This window comes from Gobius niger (genome assembly GCF_951799975.1).
Source record: "Gobius niger genome assembly, chromosome: 7".
In the NCBI taxonomy this organism is placed as follows: domain Eukaryota; kingdom Metazoa; phylum Chordata; class Actinopteri; order Gobiiformes; family Gobiidae; genus Gobius; species Gobius niger.
Window position 1 is genome coordinate 2,972,386 of NC_136858.1, and position 19,377 is coordinate 2,991,762.

The window sequence follows — 19,377 nt, forward strand, 5'->3', positions numbered from 1 at the left end:
ATTCCCCAAATGAATGCAGTATTTTAAACCTGGAGACTTCCCGTTTGATAATGTTACACTTAATATTATTACATCATTTACCAACCGCTACAAATGGATGTTTCTTTTCCAAAACAAAAGCATCGATTAGCCGCGTTCCCCTTATCTCCGCGGCCCCGGCTGCCTAGCGCGTCTGTGGGGCTTTTATTTTGAAGGGAAAATCCATGGAGAGAGTCTGCGGCCGCGACAGGAGCCGGCGCAAATCTCCGGCTTAATTGATTATTTGAGCGAGTATCGCCCAGGTGCAGCTCTCTCTCCCCCCCGTCTCCCTCCCGTCTCCCCCCCGTCTCCCGCGGGAAATAATTTAAAAGCTGATAACCAGATGAAATGTCGGTAGAATTGCTTGCTCGCTTTTTTTTTATTAATCTTTTTTTTCCCGCCTTCTCTTTCCTGTACCGTCTTTCACAGAGTGCCCCTCCTCGCGGCCCGGGTTTTCCCTATTAAGACGTCGCCGCTGCGTTTCTGAAGGGTCGCAAATGGAAAGTGCAGATTTGACGGCGTTTGTTAAAAGGTTATTTGGGAGAGAGTGAGGGGGGGGGAGGGGGAGGGAGGGGGAGAATAGTGCAGAGACTGCTTTAAGAAATCCCCCATTTGAGCGTTTGATTGTTTGCCGCTAAAAAGCTCCGAGCTGACGCAGGACGAATACATTTGTTATCCAGAACACAAACATTTGAGGAGGCAGGGGGGGGAGGGGGGGCCTGGGGGGGGGGGGGGGGGGGGGGGGGGAGGGAGCGCAGGGAAATGAAAAGGTGAAGATGTTATTAAAGCGAGTGATTTGTTTCTGTGTGCGCTGGCGTGGAGGGGTTTGGAGGAAGAGTGAACTGGCCGTGGTTTGTTTGAATTATTTCCTCCACCGGGGCTTTTGGAAAGTGCAGAACTGAGACTTTGATACTTGACGTGTTAAAACTGACTCACATGTGGAAAAGCATTTCAAAATAAAGCAAATTAAACACGCTCAAAAACAGAGCTCGGTGATGATATTTGAAGGCAAACAATGACTTAAAGAAAGCACTTCAGAGACAGACGGCTACAGGAACTTATTACACTCGTCATGCTCTTCATCCTCTTTTTCTTTCCTTTTTGCTGTGGCCATTTGTCGTTTCTGTCACATGTGTTGGCCGTCTGGGGCCCCTGCTGGCTTTGGGGGCCCCAGGCAGCTGCCCGTCTTGCCTAATGGCAAACTACGCCTGCGTATCGGATTGTGACAAAAGGGTATCGTCCCAGCCCGAGTACAACTTTAAAAAATGTAACTGTGTTGCACTACTTTGAGTTACTTCTGAGTTACTTTTGGCAAAATATAAACTGAAAATGCTCAGATTTCCTTTTCCTTCCCGGCGTCAACTACACACTGCAGATCTGATTCACCAGTGTCCAACTTCATTTGGTGCATTTTATTTGGGGTCGTTGCTGCATCAATGCAAACCTTTTAAATGCACTTGTGCCTAATATATTCCGTATTTTGCACAAGTAATGTGTTATATTCCTCAGTTACTGAAAAAGTAATATATTTTTGTAATACAACATTACCCCCAACACTGGGTGTCAGCAGTTCAGTCTGTACTTCTTGGATACAACTGTGTCATTGTTAAAACCTCAAACTGTCCACATTTTAAAGCCCATAATCCAACATTATAGAGCTGAAGCTGTAAACCACTCTGTAAATCAAAATTCTAAGTTAGTTTTTGAATAAGTTATTCGTACAGCTGCCAGCATGAGGAGCAAGGTATAACAGGAGACACTGAGTATAAGACAAGAGACACCTTAATGTCGAAACATGTCAGTATTTGAACAGAAGAACCTTTTAAACATTGCTGAAACAAGAAGACAGAATGAATAGATAAAATAAACTCTTCATCAGCTCTCGGCCTGTATTTCAGCCACTAAAGACTTACATTCAACTTAAAAAAACGTAAAGTACCAATGCTGAGGCGCCAAAATAATGTTTTTCAGCCCCATATGCAGGATATGTCCACTTAGAAAACTTACTTTTGGATTCTATTACACCTTATAGAAAGTTTATTTCATAAATTGGAACATAGCAATTTATGAAAAAAACTTTCTGCAAGGAGTGACTTCCTTTCTGCAACTTCAGCCTTTATCCTGCATCTTTACGGATGTGTGAAGTCTCCTGCCTTTTTCTAGAATTCTATAACAAAACATCTACCAGGAAATACTGATCAGGGGTTTTTATTGAAGGAAATGAGCCGGGTGAAGAGGATTACTCAACATTAGTGAGTCTGGAGTACTTACTGCAGGTTTTAGCTAATTTCGATTGTGCAAAACCAAAATGTAACACTCTTGGAAAGGTGTCTGAAAGTAACACAAACAAGAAATTCCAGTGCAGCTTCAGAATATTTTTAAAACGGTAAAAACCTGACAAATCCGTCCACATCTCGGCAGCCCAGAGCCTATTTTCAGTCCTCTCCATTGTTCCCCGAGTGAAGAGAAGCGAGCTATTGTCTGCCGCCTGAGTGAGCGCTTCTGTTCAGTCCGAGCCAGAGCCATCAGTGTGTGGTCATCACCGAGAGAGCACACTCTCCATTTCAGAGAGGCAGGAGGACCAGAGAGTATGGGATGTATCATCAGCCGAGGACAAATAAGACGGATTCAAAGAACAGAGTGAAATGAGTATTCAGTCCGAGTGTGTCCTTCAGCCTGACATTAGAGCGAGAGTCTGCTCAGTGCAAACAATGTGCTTTTGCAGGATCTGTGCCATGTTTCTATTAGAACCTGCTCGATCCACAAGGCGCTCAACAACCTCCAGTCCACTTCACTCAACCATGACTTCATTGTTCAGATCAAAAATGATATGTTATTAATGCAGTTTTGAGTTGGGTATTTTACAATATCTTTTATCGACAAAAAGGCCGATATCTCCGGAAACTGAAAGTGATTAAGACCTCTCGTTTTTTTGCGTTGGAAAGAGGAAAAACGTTGCAGTGACGATGTTAGAACAGAGTTAACCTCTTACCCCCCGCCTGAACCGAGAGCAGTTTCTCCAGCTCAGTTTTACCCAAATCCAAAAGCTTCTCGACTGGAGAGCGACCGTGCAACTAGTTTTTTTCCAATACCACTAATTTAACAATACCTGCTTTTCGATACCGGTGCCTTAACTGTATTTTTTTCGATACTTGAGGGTTGAGCCTCCCAAAATGACATGTAGCCTTGTAGCATTGTCCATAATATAAGCAGGGGGTTTCTAACTCAGGTAAAATTCAAACTTTTGTCCATCCATTTTCTTCCGCTTAATCCGGGGCCGGGTCGCACACACTTCCTCCAGCTGTTCTGGGGGGGGACCCAGACTTTAAAAAAAAAATAGAATAAAAATAACATACTGGGAGCCACAGGCACTTGGCTCCTTATTTAGGTGTAAAGTTGTTATAATTCTTTGTCCTGTCAACAAAGTAGTGAGTGAGCCTCTGTAAGCACCCAAGCAGCATCTAGCGCAGTGTTTCCCAACCAGGGGTACGGGGACCCCTGGGGGTACTTGAGGACCTAGCAGGGGGTACTTGGAACTATTTCAGATTTAAAAAAAGGGGGAAATGTAGCATCATTTTTACAGGAAAAGCTATTTTTTTTCAGTAAAATGTGTTGCTTTGGGATAATTTTAGGTTTATTTTGACTGCAACATTGTCCTTTTTCTTTCAAATACCACTTTTAAATAATCACTTTCTAAATAAACTGCAACACCCTTGAGGTAGGGGGTACACGGTTGACCACTGAAAGGCCCAAGGGGCACGAAAGACAAAAAACGTTGGGAACCACTGGTCTAGAGCACCTGTGAGACACTACATGACATGATGTCAATGGGGTGGCAAGACCTGTACTGAGGTGGCAGCTACCACCCCCTGCCACCCCTCTAGATCCGCCCCTGCTCGTTCGTCACTTTTTGTGGCTTTTTTCATATTTTTTGTCTGACTTTTTTTGCTTTTTTTGTCTCACTTTTTTGTTTCTTTTTCTTGCTTTTTTTCATTGCTCTTTTGTCGCGTTTTCATCACGTTTTTATCGTACTAACTAAGACATCCAAATCTGATCGTTCAGATTGTGGCACTTTTTTTACATTTGTCAGTGTCGAGACTGAAACCTCGCGTGTGAAGTTTGAACCATGTAGCAGAAGGATTGTCGTCTCTGTTTTGTGCTAATGATCTCTGACCAATCACGGTGATCGTTCTTGATCCTGACATAATCAGACGCCATAATCCCCGTGACAACATCTCCTCTGTTCTGCGCCGTGTAAGAACCTCTTTCTCTCGGCAGGCCGCCTCAAAGCGCTCGCTCTCACAGAAGCGTAAACGGCGTGAGGAGATTTGCGAGGTCGCGCCGCTGTCGACACAACTTGTTTTTTTTCTGAGGCCGAATAATCGAATTTAGCGCGGGGTCCGTGAATGCGGCGCGGTAACCGGATTTAAAGGGAGCTTCGCTGGGCTTTTCTCCCGCTAAGGCTCGTATTAGCGCGCGAAGCCGGAGAGGGTTAGGGCCGCTCCGCTTCACACGGCGGCGAGATACGCCCGACTTCAGGCTCCAGCGAGTCCAAAATGTCTGCAGAGGAATAAGGAAATGTTCCATTAGGGGGGAGAGAGATGAAGAATATGCACCAAAGTCAAGTTGATGAAGAGATGGCGGTCTTCGTCGCAGTGTTTGGAGTGCTAAGACCATGGAGCTGACGCTGGTTCACTTCACACAGACACAAAGATAATGGAATTTTACGCTGCTCTGGGTGCGTTTTTTGGTGCGTATTTCTATTACAACCTTTTTTACCTTGTGAGCTGTTTTTACACAACACAAATGCCAGAGATTCTCTGGTGAACTCGCGAGCCGCATTTGGCGGTCAGAGTGCGGCTCTCTGCCATCGGGTATGTTTAATATAATGCGGCTCTTTGCTTAAAGGGACTATACAGAGTTAAAAATGTTAAAACTAAGTATTTTCCTCCCCCTACATGTTCCAGCCATGTCCTAATGTGTAGAGTGAGCTCAGACCTGTTCACCACAACTGCCTCTGAAATCCTGCACTGTCACTCAAAAAGGTGTTAATTTGGGTCCGAAGTGCCATCATGCACGAGCTTAATATAGAAGCTGCAGTTACACGTATGACCTGAGGTGGCAGTAGTGACTATAAAATGGCTAACTTGCATCTGGCAAGAAGCTATCCTTGTTTTTTTTAATTTTCTGTTATTGGAATAAAATGTGTTTTGTCCTTTAGTATATGGTAAAAGCAGACATTTATCAAAAAAAACACTGGTTTTAAAGCCTTTTAAACAGTCATAAAATGTCAGGCTAGTAGGCATTTTTTACAGTGAAGTGACAGTTTTCACCTGAAAGTTGTGAAACCTGGTTTAAACTCAGTCCCTGTGACGAATGTTGATGTTGCAAATGCATTAGGAAAGTTTGAGATGAGTTTGGACCAGAAAGTAGCAATTTGAAATTTAAGTGACCCTATTTCTTTGTACCATCAGGTATAGCTCCCTTAAGAATTGGTACATATTTCCCAGTCTTTAAAGGGACTATACAGAGTTTAAACATGTTAAAACTAAGTATTTTCCTCCCCCTACATCTATAATACTGCACTGTCACTCACAAAGGTGTTACTTCGGGTCTGAAGTGCCGTCATGCACGAGCTTAATATAGAAGCTGCAGTTACACATATGACCTGAGGTGGCAGTAGTGAGCATAAAATGACCAACTTGCATCTAGTCTCTTTAAGAATCCAGGCGTAGTCCTACAGACCCTTTTCCATCTCTACACGCATGAATGAGAGTCTGTATCTCTCACCTTTTGGAGGCGGCCTGTGAAAGGTGCCCGAGCACCCGCCTCACTCAAAGTGAGACACAGGTTTAACAACAGTCTGGCAGATCTGGCTCTGGGATCAGCTTCTGTGCTTCTCAAGCTTCTGATCACTTTATTTGATGAAATTTGGCCTCATATTCACAGAAAAAGATTAGGAAATGAAAGAAGACAAGCTCAAACGGAGCACATGATGCGAAACGCGACAACGTTTTGTGGAAATAAGCAAAGTTATTGGATTTTCTCTCTTCATGTAACAAATACAACAAATAACTGAATCTCAGACGTCCAGAGGCTCCTGGTTTAAGTTTGTGAACTTTGTCCAGGGGCCAATCAGAGGAGGGGCTCAGTGGGCAGGGCCCCGCCCACAAACAAAACATACTCCAGCATAAAAAATAATAATAAATCAATCAATCAATCAAATGCTGTCCTAGTCAGAGCAGAGAAGTACATTTAATATAAATTGACTTCAGTCTTGGTGAGGAGTAAAACCATGAAATCTAATACAATTATTCAAAAGAAAAAGGCCAGGATTAAAGTTATAGCTTATTGTGATTAAATCAATATAACTACCATCTCTGTATCTCACAAATGGTCGGTGTCTTTGTGGCTCTTCACAGGATCAAGGTTGAACATTTCTTCTCTCGTCTCTGACTAGTTATCGCCACTCCTGTTGTGGGTTTTAAAGAAAATGACTAAAGGTTTATTTCTTTGCCTCTTTGCTCTTTTCTGGGCCAAATACTTTCTACATTTGTGCACGCTGGATTAATCACATTTTAGATGGAAGCCTTTTCCTTTAAAGGTGTTCAGATATCATCTTGGCCACTTACTCCACTGAAGCTGCACAGCTACACGAGAGTCTTCAACGCATAAATATCTCTCTGCTGTTTGTGTTTTGCAAAAGTAGCTCACAGGGTAAACACGACAGGAGAGTAGGTCATTAGAATTGGCTCTCCAGCAGGTTTAGTCCATCCCAGGATGTTTTCATTTCCTTAGTGTCTATTTCAACCTGTTTCACACTGCCTGACCCCCCAACAACGTCACATTTAACTAACTAGCTAACTCAGCTGATCATCCGTGGATTTCTTCTTTCCTGGTGGCACGTCCAGTCCAGATCTTAACCCTATTGAGAATCTTTGGGATGTGCTGGAGAAGGCCTTGCACAGTGGTCACACTCTCCCGTCATCAATACAATACAATACAATCTTGGTGAAAAATAAATGGATCTTTTGACTTTGCAGAAGCCTATTGAATCAACGCTACAGCCAATGTGTGCTGGAATCAAAGCTAAAGGCGTGTCAATACAAATAATAAAAGGAAGTGGGTGGGGCAAATGTTTTATAATTGTGTTTTTCCAACAAGTTTACAATATGCAGAAGGAGGACCAAACATATTTCGTTACATTACAAGAAGCAAAATCAGATACAGGGCCTTTAAAGGGACTATACAGAGTTTAAAAATGTTAAAATTATGTATTTTCCTCCCCCTACATGTTCCAGCCATGTCCTAATGAATGAGCTCAGACCTGTTCACCACAACTGCCTCGAAAATCCTGCCCTGTCACTCAAAAAGTTGTTAATTCGAGTCTGAAGTGCCGTCATGCACGAGCTAAATATAGAAGCTGCAGTTACACGTAAGACCTGAGGTGGCAGTAGTGAGCATAAAATGGCCAACTTCTCTTAAAGGTCTACTTCCATCTTTCCATGAAACATTGACATACTGCCCCCTTTTGGCTGGTGCTGTTACTGCTCCCTGTGACTCTACCAACATGTGAGCTCGTAGTTTACTGTTGAATTTTCATTACTTTTTTGGTTGCGTTTTTGTCATGTATGTTTGTCACTTTTTTGTTGCGTTTTTGCCACCTATTTTAGTTCTTTTGTCTATTTTTTGTCACTTTTTTGTTGTCTTTGGCTACTTTTTCATTGCTTTTTTGATTGTGTTTTTGTCTTATTATTTGTCACTGTTTTGTCACTTTGTTGTTAGGTTTATGTCGTGTTTTTGCCACATTTTTGTCGTTCTTTTGCCTATTTTTTGTCACTTTTCTGTTGCGTTTCATCCTCGTTTTCGTATTTTGATTTTCTCAAACTTTTAGATTTGAGTAAAGCCAAAGAAAACATTTTCTCCAGTTTGCTATTACCCAAGTTAAGACGAAAACAAGGACGTAAACGCAACAAAAAAGCCAAAAAAGAGTAACGTAAAATTGAGTTATGTTAAAAAGTGAAGACAGTGTAGGGAAAGGGATCAGTTTAGATGAGTTTTGTAGATTTGGGTAAAGCAGAACTGGAGAATGTTTTAAGAGGTGAATCGAAATGGCTCCAGTCATCACGCACCGTCACTCACTCGGCCCGAACACTCACAGCCGATCAGACTTTAAGTCCGTGTTGTTTTTTTCCGCACACGCGTGTCCCTGTGCGGTTCATAACTGAATCAACCCGCAGCTGCACCGAGGACATCGATCACGGCGGCTCCGCACGGGACCGACCGCTCGATACGCGCTCGGCCAAGTGGGCTCAACACATCCATCTAACCAAAACCTCTCCGACACGAGTGCACAGGCGGGAGAACACGGGCCGATACAAGTGTTCAGGCGAGAGGGAACACGGGAACCCCACACCTGGAGGACTGTTCGTCGAGTAATAGATCCAGCCTGGAACTGCTCTGTGCATTTGTGAAGCTCATGAATCATCACGGGACATGTGTAGATTCACTTTGACAATATAATGTGATTTAACTTAACACGCGTTCCAAATTATTATGCAAATTGTATTTCAAGGTTAAAAAAAAAGTTCAATGAAACTCATGGATGGTTTTGTGTCTCAGGCTCTTAGAATCCCTGACCTCAATCCCAGACGCCTGTGATGATTAATTGTCAGGTTAAGCCCAGTTAAGGGAAAAACTAAGGAAAAAGGAAGCACATTTTCAAGCAATAAGGGAAAGAAAAAGGATCTCTCTGCTGATGAAAAGCGTGAAATAGTTGAATGCCTTGGACCAGGTATGAAAACCTTCACTATTTCACGAAAGATTAATCTTAATCATCGTACTGTTAGGAGATTTGTGTGTTTCTGCCAGACAAACGCATCAGATTAAGAGAACAGCTGCTACAAAAGCAGCAAACAGGTATTTGAAGCTGCTGGTGCCTCTGCAGTCTCCCGAATATCAAGGTGTAGGACCCTCCAGAGGCTGCAGTTGTGCATAAACCTTCTATCCGGCCTCCCCTAAACTGTTCAATGAAGCTGAAGCAGAAACGGCTGCAGTGGCTCAGAAATACATGAAGACTCATTTTCAAACAGTCTTGTTCACTGATGAGGCCGTGTCAGATGGATGGAGTAGTGGATGGTTGGTGAATGGTCACCATGTCCCAACAAGGCTGTGACGTCATTAAGGAGCGGGCGGAGTCATGGCCCAAAACATCACGTACTCATTCACAAATACTGACATGTTTAGTATCCACGTGTAGCATGAAAGGCTGTGACCGAGATAACGCTGTAATCCAAATATGGTCATTTTCTTTCTATGAAACTTCATATATGTTGATTTTCTTTCAAGCTGTTATTGAAAGTTTTGTGTTTTTCTTCCCTTCTTTTTATTTTTCTTGAGTTTTAATTATTTTCTTCATCTGGACATTTTAGTCATAGATTTAGTCTTTATTAACTACGTTTAGTGCATTTTTAGTTTAAGCAAAATTTTCGCTTTGACCAAAATTGTGATTCAATATTTTAGGCAACAAAATGCCCACTGGTTGTCACAAACTTTAGCATGCTGTGAGCTTAAAATGACAGCTTGTATTTTCCATAGGGTCATTCTGCACTCGAGCACACAATGCAAACTGTGCGAAATGTTGCCAAAGAAGGTTTATAATGCTCTGTCCAGTCCTGGTCTGAGTCCCGGTCTGAGTCCCGGTCTGAGTCTAACCCGTCCGCTCTTGCCTCCGCAGAGTCCCGGGAGCGGAGCATGCGGCTGCTGTGGAAGTCTCTGGACAAAATGCGCTGTCTGAGGAAGCGCTCGGCCCTGCCCTTCATGGGGCTGCTGCTCACGTCGCTGCTGCTGCTCAACCTCTACATGGAGGACACCGGATACGTGCTGGTCAGTGGAGCTGCTCATTACCAGATTACTTTAAATGTTTGAACTCTGAGAAAGACTAATGAGAGAGTTTTTGATGTAGCAAAAATGTGACAAAAAATATTGAAAATATGTCACAAAGCAACAAAAATCCACAAAATGACAAAAACGGCTCATAAATGTGACAAAAATGCAGCGACAACATGACAACAAAAAGTTACGATCGCTTTTGTAGGTCTTAGCTTTCAAATGAGGCATTATCTCGTTGGTCTCTAGTTATGAAGCTTTTGAATTTACCGGAGAGGGGTTAAAGTGATAGTCTGTAAATTTGCAAAGTGTGGAGATATTGAGTGAGATATGAAAGTAAACAATCAAATTCCTCCCCTCTTTAACGAGAACGCCCTTCTTAGTTTGCAAAATGAGGAGAGCAGGAACAGGATTTTTAAAAGTAAATGATCAAGCTCCTCCCCCTCCCTCCTGATTGGACCTGACAGGCTGGTTCACAGGAAAAGCTCGTCTCATTGGTCGACACGGGAGGATACTAGATTCTGATAAGTTGCTGAACTTTACAAAAAATAGTAGATATTATTTCTTATTTTACATCAAAATGCAAGACCACGTGGTCGATTTTGCGCATTTTGTAAAATTTGTAATACATTTAAACTTCCAGACTATCACTTTAATAACTCACAATCAAACAAATTGTCTCATCTCGAAGTCCCATGACCCGAAAGACATTATTGTATTTGATCAGGCAGAAACATGAAGAACAAACTCTTATTTACAATGTTGGCCTGAAAGTGCTCAGTGTGCACTTAAAGGGAAGGAAATGAAAAACAAACAAACAGTCACAGTATGTGCAGGGAATTAAAAAATCATTCATCAGTAAAACATTTACATGAGTCGTTAGAAACGTCCTTGAGCCGGTGTTTAAAGGCAGAGAGGGAGATCAGTGATTCCAGCTTTAGTTTATATATAATTACACCTGACAAATTACCAACTGCAGCATTTGGACTTTACATTTATAGAATATTTATAAGTTTGTTACTGAAATGTGAGCAAATGCTTTGTGCTTGTTTGCCTCAGAAATCCGCATGATCCAAAACACAACAAAAAAGTGGCAAAAATGTGACAAAAACACAACTAAAAAGCCACACAAAAAATCCGCAAATGTGCAACAAAACAGTGACAAAAATGTGGCAAAAAAGCGTCAAAAAAGGAATGGAAAAAAGCAATGAAAAAGTGACATAAAAATGACAAAAAAAAGCAACACTAACACAAATAAAAAGCATAAAAAACTTAAACTAGTGGCAAAAATGAGATAACAAAGAAAGTGAATAAAGTGATGACAATTCTGCAACAACGCGAGGAAAAAGATCAGTTTTAAAGCAACTAAGTAACGTGTTTACCTTAATAAATCCTTTCCGTCGTCCCTCTGGGGGAAATACAAGTGTTAATAGGATGATTGGGGGTCTTTCATCTCCCCCTGGTGTCTCCGGCCAGAAAAACCACAGTTGCAGCTTTCCTGCCTCCAGGTCGGAGTCACCAATACACACTAATGGAATCACGAAGAAGAAGCTAACAGGCTAACTGCAGGCTAGCGCCGCTTAAAACCTTAACCCCCACCTGAACCAAGCACATTTTCTGCAGTTCTTTACCCAAGTCTAAAAACTTCTCGACTGGAAGGTTTACAGCCTATAGGCCAGTGTAACACCTCATTTGAAAGCTAAGACCAACAAAATGAATCATGACTTTTTTGTTGCATCGTTGCAGCGTTTATGTCACATTAAATACGATTATTTGTCCTGTTTTCCTAGTTTTGTTTTCATCTCGTTTTTGCTGCTTTTTAAAGCAATGTGTTATTGTTGTTTTTCCGGCACATTTTTGTTGCTCTTTAGTAGCTCCTTTTTTTTTGCTTTTTCATCACTTTTTAATCGTGTTTTTGTCGCTGTTTTGTTGCTCTTTTTTTCACTTTTGTTGTATTTTCATCCTCGTTTAGATTTGGGTAAAGCAAACTCCATTGTGTAATTGGATGCACAATATCCCTCTGTCCCTTTGTCTTTTCTGTCAGCGTAGTATTTACTCTCACGGACAATTAATGAGTAAAAAAAACGTAACATGCTACGACACCTGCAGTGGCGCTTATGGCCTCTAGGGGCACAGTTCTGCTTTAAATGATTTGCACGGTTATAAATGCTAATGATATTTTAGCAAGCCTCTGATTTAACAGACTCATATAAACTGCTGCTAAGGAAATGAGACTGATTCCTCCTGAATAATTGAAAGCGTAAAGGGAGCCGTGTTTTTTTAGCTGCGCTCGTTTTGGCCCTTCATCAAGAATTACAATAGCTTTGTTTCTGTGTCTGTGCTGACTTTAAATATTTAGGAGCGAAAAATAAGAAAAAAAAAACACAGCCAAATCCCCAAAGTAAATCTCTCCGAGCGGATCATACGGGAAGTTAGTCTCAATAATTAAAATCACAAACAAATTTAACGTGGTGTGATCGCCCCCTTTTGAAGCGGGCATGAATAAAGCATGCGTCGCACGGAGACCCGCGGCTCATGCAGAATGTAAACTGTTTTCACTTTTTAGAAAACAAGCCTTTTTACGAAAGCGGAGAGCGAGTAATCCTCGACAGGAGCGAGGCGGCGTCTGAGGGGTTCAGAGGCCGATCGGACGAGCGCAGGAGAGCAGAGAGGGATTTAACACAGCGAGGAGGCAGGGAGACAGAAGAGACTGAGGCGCTGTCTGAAGGTCCAGAGAGAAAACTGTGGAGCACATTCTGCAGAGTGAGCAGCCACGAGACGGGTCGATACCGAGCACAATGCATCGGGAGATTCAGAGGAGAAGAGACGCCGACAGGACTTTGAGCGTAACACGAATGGATGAAAACAGATGCTTTTTTAAATACAGTACTGGTCAGAAGCTTTTTTTTTTCAAGACTATTTCCATCAGAGATTCTCAGGCCTTTGCTCTGCCCGATCCCGTCAGACCTGGGAAGCTGAGCAGGGAAGGGCCTTGGATGGGAGACCGTTTGGGAACACCAGGAAGCCTAGCGAATGTAGTGAGTGAGTGAGTGAGTGGTGGTGGTCGGAGGGGCCGATGGCGTAGACTGGTTGCCTCGCTTCCATCAGTCTACCCCAGGGCAGCTGTGGCATCAATAGTAGCTTACCACCACCGAGTATGGAGAGAATGAATAGTGCAATGTAAAGCGTCAGAAAAGCGCTATGTAAAACCATTATTACCGTATGTTCCGGACTATAAGTCGCACTTTTTTTCGGAGTTTGGCAGGGGGTGCGTCTTATACTCCGGAGCGACTAATATGTGTTTTTTTCCCCTTTTTTTTAAATTAAAATTTTGCCACTAGAGGGCACAATCTCTATTTATATTTAAAAAACCTTTATTGCCCTGTCCATACGAAGTCAAGCTGAGGACCAAAGATATTTTATCAGTCCAGTGTGTCGTCCATACGAGCCGACGTTTTTGTGGGTCTGTAAACGAACATTGTGGCGGCACGGTAGCACAGCGGTTAGAGCTCTCGCTTCACAGCTAGAAGGTCCGGGTTCGATTCCCACCAGGGACGGGGCCTTTCTGTGTGGAGTTTGCATGTTCTCCCCGTGTCTGTGTAGGTTTCCTCCGGGCACTCCGGTTTCCCCTACCACTAAAAACATGCACAATAGGCCAGGATGAATGATGTGTGAGTGAATGTATGGTGGTGGTCAGAGGGTCCGTTGGCGCAGACGTGTGTAGTCGCGACAGCGCTTCTGTCAGTCTCCCCCAGGGGAAACTGAAGCTACAAACGTAGCTTTCCACCACCGAGTGTGGAGTGAATGTACAATTGTCTCATGTAAAGCGCTTTGTGACCATGTCTGTGAAAGGCGCTATATAAATAAAAAAAAAATTCCAAATCAGGTCACAGAGGAAAGATCTCAAAATGCCGTTTACGTGGTTCCATTATTACGACGTCTCCGCGACTTTTACTAAAACGATGACATCACAGCATCAGAGTGGTGTCTGTGATCCATAATCTACTGACCTGATAATGAGTTTTCCTCACATAATCCCACGTGTTCAAACAAACAAAAGCCAAAACATAAAAAAGTGTTTCCAAACTTATCGAATAACTCAGTCCAGTGAAAAGTTGCTAACGTTAGCTGCTAACCTTTAGCTCTGGCTACTAAATGATCAATAGCTTCCCTTCTCATGCAAAAAGGGAATGATCCAAGCAGTTTTATTCATTCATGTAAAATCCAGGTTACGTCAAACTGATCTGAATCATCAATCAGCTGTCATTTGAATTTGGTCATCGTGGAAATCCATCACAACCGAAGTTTAGCAAACTAGACGTAGTCACTCATTCTGATGGTGATTCGGACACGCAGCCACAGTTTCTCCACGATGCAGGTCATGTGACGACCCGTGGTGAGCCGTGTGTCCGAATCCCAAACAGAGTGCACTATATTATATTCGAGTCTATAGTATGATATGTAAATGAGGGGTTTATGGCGCCTCAAGTTTCCGGATGACGATCAAAACTAGGTCTAAACCAAGAAGCTTGTGAAGCAGGATCTAAAATCAAGCTTGATGTTTGAGTCTTAAGACGTTTTCTGGACACGTACATTATTATTATTATTATTATCATGTTGGAGCCTGAGCTGTAAAGTGTGTCTGTTCCAGGAGGAGGATAAGAGGCAGCTGCGCGAGTCCACGGCTCACTCCCCGAGCTCCGAGCGATACGCGCCGCCCATCAGGGACCTCAGCAACTTCTCCAGCTCCATCAACGTCACCTACAGATACCTGGCCGGGACGCCGCTCACCAGGAAGAGTGAGTAAACGCCGTGCACCTCTCTCTCTTCGGAAACCTGCAGCCTGTTCAATGTTGTTGTCCTGTAGCTGTTAGCATGGGCCGTCAAACATCGCAAAATAAAGAGTGTTCACGATGTTTGTCAAACCATCGACGGCATTTTCACAATGTCAAAGCTCGGTTAGAAGTGAAGGTTTAAAGGAACAGGCCACAGTTTTTCCATACTGAGACATGCTCTTACCTGAGCTTAGATGAGTTGATGTGTACCTGTCTGGTCTTTGTGCGTGCGCTCAGTCACCCAAATGTTGTTAGCATTTAGCTTTCCCAAACTGGGACGACGTTAGAAGCTATCAAGCTGTTCCACGTTTTCCCGATTTGAATACAGCTACGTGAGCCTTTACACGATCCAAGTATACAGTAGTTACACAAAATCAGACGTGTACATTTTCTAAGCCAATAAAAAGGGGCAGTGTATATATGTAAGGCGTAGTAGACTGTGCAGTAAAGTGAGATGTTACTGCGCGGACGACGTGGAAGTGCTCCTCTGTTATTCCGCCTTACATTTATCCGCTTAGAAAATCGATGTGTTTCATTTTGTGTAACTATTAGTGATGGGCAGAAAACTGGGCGGAGCTTGTATCGCCCTCCCTGAAGCAGATGCCTCGGAGCCTCTTTCAGTAACATCTGGTCACATGACTGTCTCGAAAACGGCTTCATTCTGTGAGTTGCGAATCGTGTCTTAAAGAGACTAGATGCAAGTTAGCCATTTTATACTCATTGCTGCCACCTCAGGTCATACGTGTAACTGCAGCTTTTTATATTAAGCTCGTGCATGACGCCACTTCGGACCCGAATTAAGAACTTTTTGAGTGACGGTGCAGGATTTTAGAGGCAGTTGAACAGGCCTGGGCTCACTCTACACATTAGGACATGGCTGGAACCTTTTTAAACTCCGTATAGTCCCTTTAAAGCAGGTCATTTGCTCAGAGCGTCTCACTGAGCTGCGAATGTTTCCTCGTCCATATAGTGATGTAAATCATGTGGAGCAAATAGAGCCAAAATTAGCTCTGACTGAATGAAGTAAAAAGATCACACATTGATGTCCTGCCTTTGCCTGAGGCCCCGCCCACTGGAGCTCCGCCCACAGATGAAGAGTGAACAGGCGTGTGGGAGTTTTATTATTTGCAGCCTGATATTGATGTTTAAACAAATCAATATCAAGCTGTAATAATAAAACTGCCACATGTCTGTTTGAAACTTAGTCAGATCATGTCTCCGTATGTAAAAACGACGGCCTGTTCCTTTAAACGCACAGATTTCACACAACAACAGACTAAACTTCATTCATGAGCAAACACGAGCTCCCCGACAAAACGTTTGCACCGCGCAGTGTTCTGAGCTCACAGTGAAAAAGGAACGAGTGGATGCAAATAGAGAGGAAACATTTGTGCTGAAGGAGGCGCCACAAAGACCTGCAGCAAAACACATCCACGGTTTCTGTATTTTTGACAAACCAAAGTTGAGCGACATCGGTGTTTTCGAGAAATACAGGTTTGATGCCAGATCTGTTTAATGACATTCGAGGCCTTCGTTTTGGCAAAAGCCTTTAATGCCTTTTAATGCCCTGCGGGAACTGGCTTGAATTACCATGTAAAAGTGACATTTGAGCTAAATGCTAAATCCTAAAAGGTTAAATTATTCTGATTGTGCGTGGAGGAGACTCGTACACTGCAAAAAGTGATTCACGAGATTAGTATAAACGTCTCAATTTGAGCAGAATCATCCAAATGTGCGATGCTTTGACTAGTTAAGATTCACTTTTTCCGAGATGTTTCTGACTCGTTTCAAAACATTTCAGATCTTTTTTTTTTGCCAATGGGGTAAGAAAATTGGTCTTATCTCATTGACAATTTTACTTTCTTATTTCAAGCGAGATTTACCTTAGAACTGGTCTGAAATGTCCTCAAACAAGCAAAGTAAACTTCCGATCAGGAAAAGTGTCTAAATGAGTAAAAACGTCTCAAAACAAAAAACATTTCCTCCATTCAAGTCATTTCAGCCAATGCTTGATATTTACTTTTTGCAGTGCATGAAACCTCCTCTTCTAATATGTCATAAAGGAGGAGGCGCGCACTTTTTAGGTCAAGTTCATTTGTAAAGCACATTCTAAATTCGGGTCTAATATATTTGAGTTTATATTTGTTAATATTTAAGCGAGGTGGTGCCAGTCATGTGTGTGTATGTGCACCTAAACACAGAGTGCATGTGTGTCATCATCACTTACCGCTAAACTGAAGGCTGTAGACTCTCCACACCTGTATTGTTACGTCCTCCAAAAACAAATCTGTGGCTTTGTAAAGGTTTCTCCGAGTCCTGCAGACGACCAGGCTGCACGAGGGAAAAGCCAGTGCCCCAGACAATCTCCGTCATAATCCGCCTCAAAAGCTTTGTTTCCAGTAAAGTCCAAGTGTAATGTTGTCCATGTCATCCCATCCCAAACATGAGCCTCACATCAAAGGCACTGCTGGGAGTGTTTTAGCTCCATGTATTGAAATCGAAACTGAAACTTATCACTTAACCAGCGCATGGCCTGCACTACGCTGCTATATTACTTATTCATTTTATGTTTTTGCTGTAGCGAATCATCTGTAGAAATCATTGCCTATTTTATTCCGAGACCATAAATCCTGCCAAAGGATGAACATTTGGTTACTTTATTTTTAAACCAACTTCTTGCACCGTGATGCGCCGAACCGTGAGAGAGCTGAACCGTTCCACCCCTGGTCTATATCATATATAGTGTCACATTTCAAGTTGAATTACAGAAATGAATGAACGATGTTCTAATTTTCTGAGTTTCACCTATACTGCACTACGCTTAACTCCGCCCCCTTTCCCCCATAGAGACGTCAATCACAGCAAAGCTCGAGGATAAAATGGTTTATGAAGTTTTCCTTTGGACAGCAGATAGGGCATATTTAAAACAGAAAAATATTTTTCTATAATTGTGCAATTCATCTAAATACAGTATACATGGGCAAGACTCAGTTTTATAAGATCTGGAGACACTTTTGATTAAAATGTAATCATCCATAAAGAGTAAATAATCAGGATTTTATAGTATTTTGGTCAAATCGCCCAATTCAATATTGTCAACCAAATATTCAAACCCAGTTATCCAAAAAGAAATGTAAAATACAGTAGGAGTAAAAAACCTGACTTCTTCTATGGTTTCAATGGTTTAGATGAACCAGCGAAACCTCTTCAACTCATCAGATGTTTACACATAGAAACACCTTGAAGAAACCGACACAGACAAGAATATAAAAGGGAATTGAACCCATGACCTGCGTCCTGTGAGGCTCTAACTGCTGTGCCACCGTGCCGCTCGACAAACACCGCTGTTTAGTTTTCGCTGCAGCCGAAGGACTTTTCCCAACACTGAATATTTGGGAGTGAATTGCCTCCCCGCGCTTTGAAAACGCGACGTGCGCTGTAAATAAAATGCTAATCCCGAACAGGGCGGCGGCGCCTGCTGCGCGCTGATGTTTAAGGCCCTTCAGAGACAGAGGTGTGGGTAAAAACATGTTGATTTAAATGGAGCCGTAAAAGGGAAGCGCTCCTCCGTGTGCCTTTATGACAAACATTACGGTAAACGCTCCCATTCATCATCTGCAACAAACCGCGCAAAACTTATCTCCTCAGGCAGATTCACAATAGTGCGTTTGCATTGACAAATACGTGTTAGTAAATCTCTTTAGTTACTTACATTTAATTCATGCTGATGTTGGTTTTACGGCTCCGTGTCACAGCAATGACTCAGAGATGAAAAGGAACGGGCATTAGTTATCACCAAATAATAAAATCATGTCCTAAACTCTCTTTCCGGCTTCTGGATTTCCGCCGGTGGTGCAGTCACTTCGCTCTGTCTCATGTAAGGTCTTTAAAAAACACTTATTTGTAATTCATTGTTTTCTCCGTAAGAGTAGAAAGTGAGTAAGAACGCCACCCGAGTCACAGTTACACAGTTAGGTAGTTCACTGGGTTCAAAAAGGTTGGAGACCGTGACGTGATGTTCATGACTCACCGGCTCTTTTCACAATGGAGATCCGGTTTGAAGTGTTCTCCTTAAAGCAGCACTGAGTAACATGTTTACCTTAATAAATCCTCTCTGTAGTCCCTGTGGGGGTAATACAAGTGTTTATGGGATGATTGGAGGGTCTTTCATCTCCCCCTGGTGTCTCTGACCAGAAAACCATGCTTGCAACTTGACTGCCACCGGACCGGAGCCACCAATACACACTAATAGAATCACAAAGAAGAAGCTAGCATGCTAACGGGAAAAGCTAGCTGCGGGCTAGTGTCACTTTAAACAGTATTTATTTAGTATTTACAAGTTTGAGTGGTTCTCAACCTGGGGGTCGCAAGACAAATTTGGGGGGTCGCCAGATCATTTAGATAAAATAGCCATGTTTTCATCAGCATATAATCTAATATTTTATTGTGGCATGTGTTTGCTATTTTACCAGAGTGCCATTATTTGTTCGTAGTTTGATGACTTTCATTTTAGCCATTTTTTGTTATAATGGGGGTCGCGGCTCCAAAAGGTTGAGAACCACTGTTTTAGATCAGGGGTCCTCAAACTACGGCTGATGATTTAACCCAGCCCCTGACTTGTAGAGCACACATCCCT

The 19,377-nt window shown here is 42.6% G+C and overlaps 1 protein-coding gene across 2 annotated transcripts in view; it reads left to right on the top strand.

Moving 5' to 3' along the window:
* Window positions 1–19,377, top strand: part of mgat4c (mgat4 family member C) — a 567,909-nt gene that overhangs the window by 319,414 nt on the left and 229,118 nt on the right. For both annotated transcript variants that reach the window (XM_079560422.1, XM_079560423.1), the window contains 2 exons: window positions 9,755–9,903; window positions 14,558–14,705. In XM_079560422.1, the coding sequence (XP_079416548.1) occupies window positions 9,772–9,903; window positions 14,558–14,705 (280 nt within the window). In that variant the 5' untranslated portion in view covers window positions 9,755–9,771. The remainder of the gene's footprint in view (window positions 1–9,754; window positions 9,904–14,557; window positions 14,706–19,377) is intronic.